We start from the raw sequence: 14,166 nt of genomic DNA, 5'->3' as shown, positions 1-14,166 counted from the left end.
ATCGGGATTTCTATACATTTTCGATATATTGTGCAGCCCTACTGCAGAGTGACAGAGGCAAGGAGGAGGAAGAAGGTCCTCAGATGATCCTACTTTATTACTGCATAATTCACCTCCCCCCCTCCTCATCCGCAACCCCACTCAAGCGTTACATAATGCCTGTGTTACTCTGCTGTACCCATGTGTATAGTTCTATTAGACAGTAGTTCATGCAGGGATGTATTGTATGTAGCTGTATATTGTAATAATATCGTATAATATTTATATGGGTAATATTTGATGAGCTCTGTGACACTCTGCACTGAAAAAAAATGGGCCTTGACATCAAAAAGGTTAAGAATCCCTCTTGTACCATCTATTTGAAGGAACAAATACAATGAGAAATGGATCTCAGGCCCCTTCACCACCACCACCACCACTATCCAGCACCTCTCCTTACCCATCTTTGAGTCCTCTGCAGAGAGTGTTGGCTGAGGTGGGATAAGCCTCTTGAATGCTGTCACCTTAGCCTTGAGAAAGCCCAGAAGACTTTCTGAGAAGTGAGCTTTGCGTAATATGGTCAATTCAAAAACTCTGTCTCTCTCTCTCTCATCCTCCTAAAGCATCTCTCATCCTCCTTTACTTCTACCAAAACCCCACACCCCCACCCCCAATCAGTTCCTCAATCCCCTCACAACTGAGCCTGAGGACTGTAAAATGGTGCAGTAGGTCAGCAGGTTCTCATACAGTAGGAGCAGTCGCGGAACAATTGCACACAAGGCCCAAGGGCAAAACACTGATAGGGCCCCCATATGGCCTGCCATGGTCACAATAGGGCCCCCAACACCCATACAGGAGGGCCCTGGGCCCAGGTACAAATGCCCCGCTTGCCCCTACTATAGCTCCACCCCTGCTTAGGAGGGCAGGGGTCAGGTCAGGTGCCACGTAAGAGATTGCAGTCTTGAGAACTTCTTAGAACACCTTCCACCCCCCCCCCCAAAAAAAAACCCTTGTCTTTTATGACCTCAATGGTCTGGAAAGCCTCCGAAAACTACACTGCACGTACACACTCTGTCTTGTCTGGCAACATAACTGTGGCCAGTGGGATGTGGTATTGCAGGTGTGAATTTGGGTGAAGCGTCTGGATCCTAGGACTGACATGGGTAAGTTCGTTTGGTTTAATAAGGGAAGGTAATTTTGGCGAAATTTCAAGGTGCATTTAGTGGGTAGAGTCTTACCTCAGAGCTCTTACCACCTCATGCAAGCTTTAGCCTAGATGGGCCACTAGGTCTTCTCGTTTTCACCTCCTCTAGACATGAGCATATCTTCAGTGCGTCTTGATGGTCGGGTTTGTTCTTTTCATTTGCTCTCATTGCAGGGGTGCATTTCTGGAAAGCGTAGTTGTTAGCAGTTAGCAACTTCAGTAGTTGCCAATGGGAAATTGCATTGCAACCAACAAAGTAGCTAACATAGTTAGCAACTACGCTTTGCAGAAATGCACCCCAGATTTGGACATGAGTTGTGCCATAAGCGAATGTCTTTTTTTTCTTTTCAGAAGATGCAAACTATTGTTGTTGTCTTTCTATCCATTTCAGATGTCAGCAGAGCTTCACCGAGTCTATAGAGACCGCGTCTTCTAACTGCACGTGCACAGGATGAGACTGGGGAATTAGAACAACAAAACAAAAACTCTTGCTTGCTGTGTTCCTGTGCTTCTTCAATTCTCCCTTCCAACCGCAGCAGCTATGCTACCAAAAGATCACAACAGGTAAGAACCACACCCGGAGAAACTCAGATTTAACCTGCATGCCAAAGCTAAACAATCACTCATCATATAACCCAGCTTTCAGAAAGTGGGTGTCATCAGGGTTCACTTTATCTTATTCAACCTGTCTGTCTGGTCTGGTCTGTGGAGATTTTCCCCACAACATGCGTCGGGGTCATGTAAACAGACAGACAAAAAACTTAACAGACAGGCAGGAAAAAGCAAGCAAGCAAGAAAGAAGGGGTTGGGGATATTACAAGTCACAAGTCACACAGTCATCAATGGAATATTTGGAACAGAATAGTTGATATACTGTATAAGGGGGTGAATTCAGGTAAATTGGGCCACTTTTGCATATAAGTTAATTCACCATATTACTTTAGACTGTAGACTGATGCACTTGAAAATACATTTGAATACTATACCAGGCATGGTCCGATTGATTGATTGAGTGATTGGTTGGTTGATTGGTTGGTTAGTTGGTTGGTTGGTTGGTTGTAAACCACACCAGTCTTAATACTGTATAGTACCGGTTTATATTTTCAGTCCTAAAATGTGTAGTAATGGACGTACTGGTACTGTAAGAAGTTGTCTAAGTTTTCCTGTCACATTACTATGCTGAAATTATACTGTAGGTAAGAGATGAAATTTCACCAGTTCTAGTAAAAGAGTTATCTGGAGACAGTACTTTTCCATGTCTGCCGCAGTTTAAGAACCATGATACCCCAATCCCCCACCATCCTGACAACAAATGGCTCTTTTGTCAAAGATGACAAACTTTACTGCCTAGGATGTCTTTTCTGTTTTGTTGTTTTTTGTTGTGTGTTTTTTTAACTAACAATATCATTGTAGAACCCCTGTGTCTATCATTAGGACCAGCTGCCTGTGTGTGTGTGTGTGTGTGTGTGTGTGTGTGTGTGTGTGTGTGTGTGTGTGTGTGTGTGTGTGTGTGTGTGTGTGTGTGTGTGTGTGTGTGTGTGTGTGTGTGTGTGTGTGTGTGTGTGTGTGTGTGTGTAAGGGTTTCCCTCTCTGTTTTTAATTAAATCTGTCCCCTTAAGGACACTTTCTTTCACAAACACGTGAGACCTCTAGCATGGGGGCCAATCTCTGGGGGAAATACCTCCATAAGAGCATGATATAATAGAGTCTCATGCCTAGCAAGAGAATACAGAACCACAGCATTCTTTATATGGTGAGGGAGGTGATGGGTTTTCTGCATGACATCTCAGTAGGGCTGGACAATATGACGATATATATCGTTATCGTGATATTAAAGTGTATATCGTGACCTTTCTCCTATATCGTTTATATCGTGATAGTAATTTTATCAGTGTTATACAATTGAAAATCATTTAATTACATTACATGTTGTCACAATACACACTATGAGTTAATGTAACTGTAAAAATGAGAATAAAAAGATCAATTTTAAAGAAAGGTTGTTTTGCGACATGAACAAATAAAGAGCAAATAAAGAGAATAACTGAAAACTTATGTAATTGAGCTATTTCGTGATATATATCGTTATCGTGATATAAAGTAATCTATATCGTGATATTGTTTTTTTCCATATCGCCCAGCCCTACATCTCAGATGCCTATGACGTGTAGATAAAAGTAAACTTTGACCGAGGGCAAATCAAATGTGCAAGGTATGAGATGTGAGTCTCTCTACGTACGTGTACAGATATACACTAGATACCCTTTGACCACTTGTTTTTCTAAGCTATCAGAAAAGAAGTAAGAAACACATGCTATAAGAAACACATGAGGGGGCGGGGCCCTGCAACACAAGGCAAGTAAACACAGGGGCACATTGACAGGTGACATGACAGGACTAAATGTCAACAAAAGCACATGGAAAACCAAAACAAGCGGGTGAAACCCCAACCTGGGGTGAAAAAACTAGAGACAAGACCAACCTAGATGCACAAAACAAAAACATGCAGAGTTCAGGTAACACAAAGAGTCCAAATCCTAACAGTGACTGACCACCTAAGAAAACATTTGCCTCGACTCAGCCCCTCTGGTAATTTTGGTCTAGAACCACCACTGATCAAGATTGGCTTTAAAGCACATTATGAATCGATAGCAGTTAGCAGTGCAAGAATGCAGCATGTCTGTCATGGAGTAGGCAACATTTCATCAAGGTAACCTTCAAGCGCATTATGAATCTATAGTAGTGCAAGAATGCAGCATGTCTGTCTTAGAGCTAGGGCAGTCATGGGTAAGCGGTTAGGGCGTCAGATTTGTAACCCAAAGGTTGCTGGTTCGACTCCCGACCCGTCAGGTTGGTGGGTGGAGTAATTAACCAGTGCTCTCCCCCATCCTCCTCCATGACTGAGGTACCCTGAGCATGGAACCAACCCGCCACACTGCTCCCTTGGGGCGCCATTGGGGGCTGCCCCCTTGCACGGGTGAGGCATAAGCACAATTATTTGGTATGCAGTGAGCAGTGAATACTTGTGTGCTGTATGACAATGGGAACTGGAGTTTCCCAATCGGGCTTTCACTTCATGGAGTCGGCAACATTTCATCAAGATAACCCTCCAAGCCAATTAGCGGAACAAAGTTAGGCTATTAGGAAGGCCAAGCCAAGGATTGCAATATCACTGTTAATTCCACGCTACAACTTAACCACACACACACACACACACACACACACACACACACACACACACACACACACACACACACACACACACACACACACACACACACACACACACACAAACTGGAACAGTCTGTGAAAACACAGCAAAAAAAATGCTTCCTTTCTTCATACACTGGCCTGATTCATTAGTGTTAATCCGTGAAGCAGTTTCTGCTAGTTTGGACTATAGCTCTATGAACATGGCCATATCAGCTCGACGAGAAGACCTACCCACACTATCAAAAGAATTACGTTTTAAGCAGCCAATGTCGTGACAATCCAAGTAAAAGTTTAGCAAAGAAAAAACACGCACATCCGTCTCAAAAAGATTGGGTGCAGGTCAGGACCAGCAAAGTCACATGAAAACTGAAAATAAAGTCATCGACATCAGTCTCCCATTTCTCTTATTTTAAGGTACTAGTGACGTAGCCAGGCGACACCATCCTATGTAGTCCACCCAAAAATTTGGCGCCGCACCTAGTCTGCCGAAACCCTCCCAGCTCGGTTCACTCACTGCTTAGCCAATTAGAAAACAGTTGAGAGTGATGACGCAGAACTCAACCTCGAAGTCTATTACTGATTGGTTAATGTAACACTATTCACACTTTATTTTGTTATGTTGATGCTTTTGCAACACTATGTCGTAACAGTCATGCTAATAAAGCACAATATCGGTTTTAATTTGAATTTGGAACTCCAATGAATTTAAAAGGCAGAGTAAAATCTCCCACCCACCACGGAGACGGATTCCTCTTAGCTTTCGCCAGACTGTTTGACGGAGTTTTGCTGCCCAAAACGTCACTACATTAAAACAAGAGAAACGGGAGCCTGGTGTCGCAGACTTTATTTTCAGTTTTCATGTGACAGTTCGAGTTACCCATTGAGCTGTGTTACTAAGCCATTGCAACACTACAGTAGCACCTCTAGGGTTAGGGTTAGGGTTAGGGTTAGGGTTAGGGTTTTGATTTGCCACATTGGACGGATTGGTTGAAAACATTTTAACAGAGCACCAGAGTTCTTTCTGGAGTTTGATATTTCAAAACAACGATTAAATTATATTGAATGCATTAGCTGTCAGATTAAACTGGTTCATACCGCTATTGACATGTATCCCCTTGACAGGTCTGGATCAGGACTGGTTTGGTTGTATGCTTAAAGCACTGTGGTTGTTTTTCCAGGTTGAAATTTCCTGGTATATACATGTAGGTTGTTAAAACAAGATTTCCCACCATACACCTCTACACAAGCCCCCTATTTTTTTGTTATTTGTGGTTGGGTGATGAATGCATATGGTCATATTTAATTGCAGTGACTCACAACAACCAACAACACGGCAGTCAAAAACATGAAAGGGATCTCAGAAATGGCGCTAGAGAGACACTTCTATGCAGTGTGTTATAGCATTTGGATAATTGGCCTACCCACAAGGCCTTTCTTTGATAGGTAATATTTAATATTAAGTGGGGTATTGTACTCAAGCCCGTCCTTATGCACTCTGCACACCAAACTTCTTATCAGAAACATGGCCAAAAGCAGGCTCTAATGCAGTGGTTGCTGGGGTGCGCCAGAGATTCCAGGGGGTGCGCAGAATTTTGTTTGTGTTGAGGTTGTGACCAATTTCTGCTTGGGAACATTATAGTTAGGCTAAATCAAAACTAAATTAAAACATGTTTTGGTCCCTATTTTAAGATATTGATTAATGTATCATTGTAATATTAATCACTTAAATATTTTTTTAGTGCCTGTACACGTGTAGAAGTTTGGGCTGGGGGTGCATGGCTTGTCTTGGGCACAGATACGGGGGAGCTTTAAGAAAAAAAGGTTAAGAACCACTGCTCTAATGTCTGCATTTGGACGTGAGACTGTCCCGGATCCCGTCAGGTCTTTGGTTGTTTGGTGGTTTGCGTTTGCACACATCAGCTGTTGAGGCAGGTAGTGGTATGGAGACACAGGGGAAGTGGCCGGTGCGGCGCCTGGTTAGCTAGCTCACAGCTGGGTGTTTATTTGAATAAACCCACTGACCCAAGAACCCAGGCCATCTGCATGTGCCTTTGCATGCAGCCTCCAGAGTACTAGACATCAAATGTACTCTCTAGGCTCTGTCCGCATCCTGCAGACACCTAGCCAGGCTGTGCCCTCCTAGTGACGCAATACTTTCAGCGTTGCAACTAGTCAGGTCAAGAGCAATGCAAGTACTTTCTGAGTTCCCGAAAATACAGGAACTCCTCTGACTTTGTCGGTAAGCAAACAACCATAAGCAAACCAAGGGAGGCAGGTCAACCATGCCGTTTGGGATATGTTAATCGTTATGCTCTTGGTCAGACCAAGTCTCGAAGAGATTTGAACGTCGATGATAATCAGGCTGCATCCTGCAGAGTCAGACACCACCCCTCAGGTCCATTGACATGTTGATAGACAACGCATCATCCTGAAAATGTGTAGCTAATTGTTAACCACGATAAAAGAATGGAAAAACACAGCACAACATGGTTCAGAAGCCCAGGCATGGATGTGCTGTAGAGGGCAAACGTACAGTGTGTCCTAAGTTCAAAGTGTAGTGGCCCCCTGTCTCGGCCAACCTTAAGCTCTTTCATGCAGATGGGGTCGCAGGCAGTCCCACTCACTGTTTGCTTAAAAAGCTCAACTACATCATAACAGCATTGCAATGACATTGGTGAGACATGGTCATTGTCATTTGGTGACAGTCAAGTTATAACAGAGGTCCTTGCATGAAAGGGTTAAGTAAAAAGGCAAGTGGTCGATGGTGAAGGTCGGAAGAAACATGCTGACCTTACGGATGGAGGATCAATTTACTCCAATCAATAATTAAAGGCCCTCGCCTCCCCTCATGACATAAGACACATATATGCAGATAGCCTCATTACTTTACCGGACATCTTACTCTTCTGTTTTATTTTGTACATTTTTTTTAAGTGAGTATGTTTTCTGTATATTTATCTTTCTGTGACTTTGACCTCCGACCTGACCAAGGTGGGATTCAAACCAGGGTGTCTGTGGCCAATTGAATGGGTCAAGTGCTTTAGGGCAGTGCGTTACCGCATCGGCCATTGATTTTACCGTGTTAAGTCCACTGAAGTCCACCTCAGGCTGTTTTGTTTGTAAAAATGATTTAAAAGGACAATCAATTTGAACTATTGCTACAAAGTTGATAGAAGGTTAAAATGTGTGATTGCAGTTGTGTGCCTCATATTACTGTAGCCTAAATGCTAGAGAAACAGCTGGGGCTCAGACCTGCAAACTCACTTTTAGTCCATCAGCTAGTTTTTGTGGGACAACTGTATCATATACGGTAGGACAGGTCTTTTTTTTTACTTTGATCAAAATTTAACCATGTTCCCTGAAAAAAAAGCAATTTGCTGACAGCGTTCCGGTTCAGCGGCTCTTGAGACGCAGCAGGATTAAAAATTTACGATGACTGCGGTTTGCCAACAGCTGCTACAGCCTTGGTGGTCAAGGGGTTGTTGTAACGAGTTCGAAAGAGATAGAACGTTTACCAGGAGTGATTAACTTGTAACAAGAATTGCTTTATGGGTGACTGATGCTTGGAAGCTGCATTTATTACCTGTGTGTGTTCTTGGAAAGAAAAAAAGTAACTAATGTTTGTAAGTTCAAAGTATGCCAGAGAGGGTTGGGCAGAGCCATTCAAATGAACGGTGCATTCCACAGAATGAAGACGGGCCGTGTATTGTAATTCATAATCACTGTGCACAGATAGGGGCCAGGTGGTGCTAAAATACCTGCTCTTTTGCCCTACTGGATAAAAATGCCCCTTTTGAAATTTCTTTGTGATTGTTGTTCTTGTTGTTTTTTGTCACAATGTACCGTAGTCCATGTGGACATGATCATCTCCAAATGCTTGATGAAGCATGTTCAAAAGCTTGTCTCAATAGTGCCCAGATATAATATAGCCTCTATTAGCCTCTAGTAAGACTCCTGGAAGGTCCACATGCCCCCTGCCCGCCCTTGAGCACCTGCCCCTCAAAATGTCCACAAATGTCCACTGCATACCACTGTTCATAATAATAGCATGGTACTTATACAGTAGAGCACGTCATTCAGTCATGTAGATCAACGTGTTTAAACAGGTTGACATGAACATAATTTTGAGACGTGTCAAGTCAGTGTCCCCCGGGAGCAATTCGGTTGAGGAAAAAAACCCCTCTTTTTTTGTTTTGTTTGCGTTTTTGGATCTAAGAAGAATGCCCCAGGCAGTGCTGTGAAAATGTTTCTTGGAAGAAACAACAAGTGCTACAAGTTATACATGTGTTGAGAAGCGTTGACTATTGCTTGTTTGTAGGTACTATAACAGAGAGGTTTTTGTGATTTTAGTGACGGCAAGGCAGCCAAAATAATCCAATATGAAATGACTGTGAGCCATGAAGGCCCAAAGAAAGAGAAGAAGATTCAATATGTGGATCCGCCCGATGGAGGATGGGGATGGATGGTGGTCCTTCACTGTTTTCTAGTAAGTTTTTTTTCTCACAAAAAAAGCTTTCATTTCTACTGAGAGGTACAGTTGTATAAACATACTACACTTCAAATGAAGGTTAAAACTTATTTCACAATAATTTCATTGATATGCCGGTACTCACTCGCAACGTTCCTGTCATTTGTATTTACTCAATCACACATCTTTTGCCTCCAAATTATCTATGTCTTCTATTGTCACTGATGATGCCAATTGTCATTGTCATTGATGATAGTGACCCGGCTCTTCTGTGGTTGATGTGGATGCCGTTTGTCATTGTCACTATCATTTTGAATATCAAAACCCTCCTCTGTTATCGACCCAATCTGTTCTTATTGGTTATGCCCCACAGGTGAATGTTCTAGTCATGGGAACGCTGAAGAGCTTCGGAATCTTCTTTGTGGCGTTCCAAGATGAGTTTGGCGGTTCCGCTGAGAGCATCAGTTGGATCGGCTCCATCATGTCCAGCCTTAGGCTATCCGGAGGTAAGTGTGTGTGTGTGTGTGTGTGTGTGTGTGTGTGTGTGTGTGTGTGTGTGTGTGTGTGTGTGTGTGTGTGTGCGTGCGTGCGTGCGTGTGTGTGTGTGCGCGTGCATGTCTAACCTCAGGCTATCTGGAGGTTAGAGTATGTACGTGTGTCTAGCCTAAGGCTTTCTGTAGACTTTGTGTGTGTGTGTGTGTGTGTGTGTGTGTGTGTGTGTGTGTGTGTGTGTGTGTGTGTGTGTGTGTGTGTGTGTGTGTGTGTGTGTGTGTGTGTGTGTGTCTGTCTGTGTCTGTGTCGCTGTCTCAGCCTGTGTGCGTGCGTGCGTGCGTGTGTGCATATACTGTTACTGTATACTATCTAGATCTCACACTACTGGCATAGCATAATAATAACAGCAGATCATAATCGTCCCTTTGTTCCACACCTTAACCCGCCCACACACACACACACACACACACACACAGGCCCCCCTGAAGAAGAGGGGAGGGTGGTTGATCACAGAAATTCTCAGGGGGCCCAAGTTTCCCAGCAGCACAAAGGAGACTATGATATCGTTGCTGAGATGAAGGGCTTGGGTTGCCAGATTGGGTGGTTTCTCGCTCATTTGGACTGTTTAGGATTACCACACGTGGGTTAAAAAATGCCTTGGGTGTTTACTAGGATAGATATCATCGTACACATCTGGCAACAATGGCAGGGAGGCACATCAGGGCAATCCAGGAGGCCCAGGGATTCCTAGGGGGGCATAAGAGTCGACCATGATGAGGTTGAGGCCCAAAATTGTTATAATATTTTCAAGGAGCCTAGAAAGCACCCCCTGGCTTGCACATGTTGCCTGGCAGCTGTTTTGAAAGTGTTGTTGTTTAATGTCTTTTGGCCACTTTTTGGCTTCTTCAGTTGGACTTCTGATGTGGGAATCAGAGGGAAGGCCTATTTACATAACGCATGGTGAATTCAGGTAAATTGGGGCACTTTGTTCTTGCACATGCGAATGGCCAAAAGTGGCCCAATTTACCTGAATTCACCATATCTTTGGAGATAGAGTGGAACTGTTAGGCCAGCCCCTTTCCACGTGACAAAGGTCACATATCAAGGACAAGGTTTGAGTTGGCTAGAGAGTCATTGAGGTGGTTGTTTATTTATTGTGTGGTTGTGGTTGTGGTAGTTTATTGTTTATCTAGTATCTTATTACCCTTCCCACTTACCCTGTCCATTTCAGAGCATGTCATGCTACCACAGCATTTCCAGTCTGCTAGTTCCAGTAAAGCTGGGCTTACACTGTGCAACTTTTTTGCCCGATTTTGCCACGATTTGTCACTCGCACGAGTTTTTGAGAGTCGGGCCGATTTCTTGCTCAATCGTCAATTGTGAGTTTGTCTCGTGTAGTGTACACGGGGTAACGACAAGCGATTTCACCTCACGCTCGCGCAATCGTAGGGTCGCTAGAAAATCAAAACTGTTTGAAATCCTGGTCGTGCCTTGTGTGTAAATCGCACCGCTAAAGCTGGGCTTACACTGTGCGACTTTTGCCCCGATTTTGCCCCGATTTGGCACTCGCACGACTTTTTGAGAGTCGGGCCGATTTCTTGCTCAATCGCAGGTCACTCGTGAGTCTCGCATCGTGCAGTGTACATGGGGTAACGATAAGCGATTTCGCCTCACGATCGTGCAATCGCAGGGAAGAAGGAAAATCAAAACGGTTTGAAATTCTGGTTGTGGCTCGTGCGTAAATCCCACAGTTAAAGCAATGCTACGAACCGATTTGACACTACACATGCACAAATGGGGCAGTGCGATTCGCTCTAACATGCATCCTCATCTCCACCTCAGGTGCGCATGTTCCCTCCTCTGCAGACCCAGGAAACATGCCCGTTGTGTCGCACAGTGGGAGCATTTGGCTCGCATCCGACTGTCGGCTCGTATAGTGTGAGGACGTGAGTCGTAAGATGTGAACTTTTAAATTGTGAAATTCCCTCGTGCAGTGTGAGCAGGACCTTAATACCCACGAGTGAAAATATCACAAAGTGTATGTCCGCCTTTAGGCTGCCTATATCCCTTCTGAATGATTGAGCACTAGCCACTACTGACTTCACATTTGTCACCGACTGTAGACTATAAGGTGGATTGTTTGTTGTGCTTTGTTCAGGTCCTCTGGCATCGGTGGCGTGTGCCAAGCTGGGGGTCCGGGTGACGTCTATCATGGGAGCGCTGTTTGTCACCACAGGCTTCATCATCAGCATATTTGCCACCCATGTCGTCTTCCTGTACATCAGCATGGGCCTCATCGTGGGTAAGTTAACAATATGTAATGTACCCTTCAATCTACTGATCGATTGCTAAATATCAGAATGGGCCACATTGATCGATTGCTAAATCTATCTATCTATCTATCTATCTATCTATCTATCTATCTATCTATCTATCTGTCTGTCTGCCTGTCTGTCTGTCTGTCTGTCTGTCTGTCTGTCTGTCTGTCTGTCTGTCTGTCTGTCTGTCTGTCTGTCTGTCTGTCTGTCTGTCTGTCTGTCTGTCTGCCTGCCTGTCTGTCTGTCTGTCTATCAACCAATTAATTAATAACAATAATGTTCCCAAACAGGTATTGGGTTTGCTTTCCTGTACCAGGCCAGCTCGGTTGTCACGGCGACATATTTCCGCAAAAGGCTGGCCACGGCCTACTCCATTGGCCGCTCAGGGATGGGCCTGACCTTTGCCCTCGCCCCCTTCACTCAGGTCCTTCTGGACCACTACGCCTGGCAAGGTGAGAGGGCATATGTAGCATATGCTGTACGTTATGCTACCTGGCACATTGGGGTACACAGTAAAATGTTTGCGAAAGGGTACAATAATAATTACAGTATAAAACCTGAGAACCTTTTGCTGTTTAGTTATGCAGGTTAACAGTAAAGGGCTTACTGTTTCACTTCACACAGGAAAACATGCAGTGTTAATCCAACACTATCCTGAGAATATATGGTCCCATTTGATTTTTATGCTGTAGAGTTAAATGACCAGTTCAGTCAATTTCAACATGCAGTTGTAATGCTCACACTACCCTGGACTTGTCATTACCTGAGTTTTTTTTTCCTTTTCTTTTTCAGCCTTTTCCGAGATCTTGGTCATTGTAATGGGGGCAGCGTTTTGTTTAAATTTATTTTATTTATTTATTTTATTCCCAAAAACATCTGAAAGGTTATACAACATCAGCAGACAACTAGCAAACAATGGTACCTTTTGGGAAAATATTTGGAGTAGGCCTATATTAATTTTATTTTATTTTTTTTAACAAACGCTGCCCCCATTAGCTCATATCTCGGAAAGGGCTTAGCCGAAAAATGTGGCATCACCGGGTACTGACAAGTCAAGGGTAGCGTGAGCAATACAACAGCATATTGAAATTGACTGAACTGATCCTTTAAAGTCAAATCTGAGTGTTGAATTACGGTAAAACTACAAAGCAATACTGCATATGATCTAAAACTATGTTAAATTCAACTCTCAAAGTTTTATAGTAATTCAACACTGAAAGAGTCGAATAGCACTAAATGGATAGGGAGGGACCATAATTCTGCATATTTACAGGGTAGAAATTGTATGAACCCTAAGTGTGGCAAGGTGGACTAAAAGAGAAGAGTGTAGCATAGAGCAGAGGAAGGATATAAGCAGACACAGTTGTCTGAATACAAACAACATGCAGGGATCGATTAAGGAGAAGATATCAAATCCACCAAAAATGGATTTAGACCTTTGTTAATTGTTTCACATGTAAAAGACATACCAATGAATTTAAATCACATTTCTCACTGTCCCATATTACGTGATGTGCAAAACAAGACATCATTGATGAGGTGTATGTTCGAATATTTAAGAGTAACAAGTGCCTCATGCAAACCTGCCAAACAATTCCATGGCATTAGAAGGCACTGTATTATACAGCATTGAGCAGTGATTGACTTACCCACAGAAAATGCTGATGCCTTTCATGGAACTTGTAAAGGCTTCCCTTATTTCCAAGGAACTTGAGTGTACTAAATCATTCCATGTCGTTCAGAGGCACAGTTCATTGTACAGCATTGGGAAACGATTGATGTCACCAAGGATGCCTTGCGTGACTGGAATTTCTTAAGGTTTCCAGAGAACATTTCACTTAGAACTTACTTACTTACTCACTCACTTACGTCACCTAACTTCATTTTGCAGCAGTGGTCTAATGAGGGAAGTGATCAATGTTACCAGACACATGCTTGATGCTGGAGTTTGCTGATTACCACAGATTACATTCTGTAGTGTGAATTCAATGCTTACTGAGGTTTGTTTTTCATCGACACTCATTCAAAACTGAGAATCCGGAGTTTTAAATTCTCTTTGACTGAAGGTGTTAACAATAAAAAATAATATACGCTGGCATAATTTGATGACTATTTCATTCCTGCACATTATATTGAAATGTATTTATTTAGGTAGGTACATACAGTAGCATATGTTACGTGGTTAATCTCAAACTTGCAAGACCTAGACTTGAGTCGCTATGTTGAAAATGCTGGGTAAGTTTATCACTTTTGATGCAGGCTCAGTGGGCCATATGAAAAATCACAGCGGGCTGCATGTGGCCCCCGGGCCTGAGTTTGCCCAAGTCTGGTCTACTCAGTGTTGAATTAATTGACCAAATCTACTATACAGGGATCACCAACTTCAACTCTTCCATGAGGAAGGGAGTTGTACTGTAGACATTCAGACCTCAAGTCTATTCCTTTCCCCCCTGTTTCCTCTCGCATTCTGAGAAGTTCAGATTAATTAAAGC

General features: G+C 43.3%; 1 protein-coding gene across 1 annotated transcript in view; it reads left to right on the top strand.

The window, feature by feature from the left end:
• Positions 1–14,166, top strand: part of slc16a4 (solute carrier family 16 member 4) — a 48,090-nt gene that overhangs the window by 7,325 nt on the left and 26,599 nt on the right. The window contains exons 3-7 of the mRNA XM_063209638.1: positions 1,575–1,747; positions 8,747–8,882; positions 9,238–9,370; positions 11,515–11,658; positions 11,965–12,126. Of these exons, the coding sequence (XP_063065708.1) occupies positions 1,725–1,747; positions 8,747–8,882; positions 9,238–9,370; positions 11,515–11,658; positions 11,965–12,126 (598 nt within the window). The 5' untranslated portion in view covers positions 1,575–1,724. The remainder of the gene's footprint in view (positions 1–1,574; positions 1,748–8,746; positions 8,883–9,237; positions 9,371–11,514; positions 11,659–11,964; positions 12,127–14,166) is intronic.

This window comes from Engraulis encrasicolus, chromosome 10 (assembly GCF_034702125.1).
Source record: "Engraulis encrasicolus isolate BLACKSEA-1 chromosome 10, IST_EnEncr_1.0, whole genome shotgun sequence".
Lineage (NCBI taxonomy): Eukaryota > Metazoa > Chordata > Actinopteri > Clupeiformes > Engraulidae > Engraulis > Engraulis encrasicolus.
This window is presented reverse-complemented; position numbering and strand designations above follow the sequence as displayed.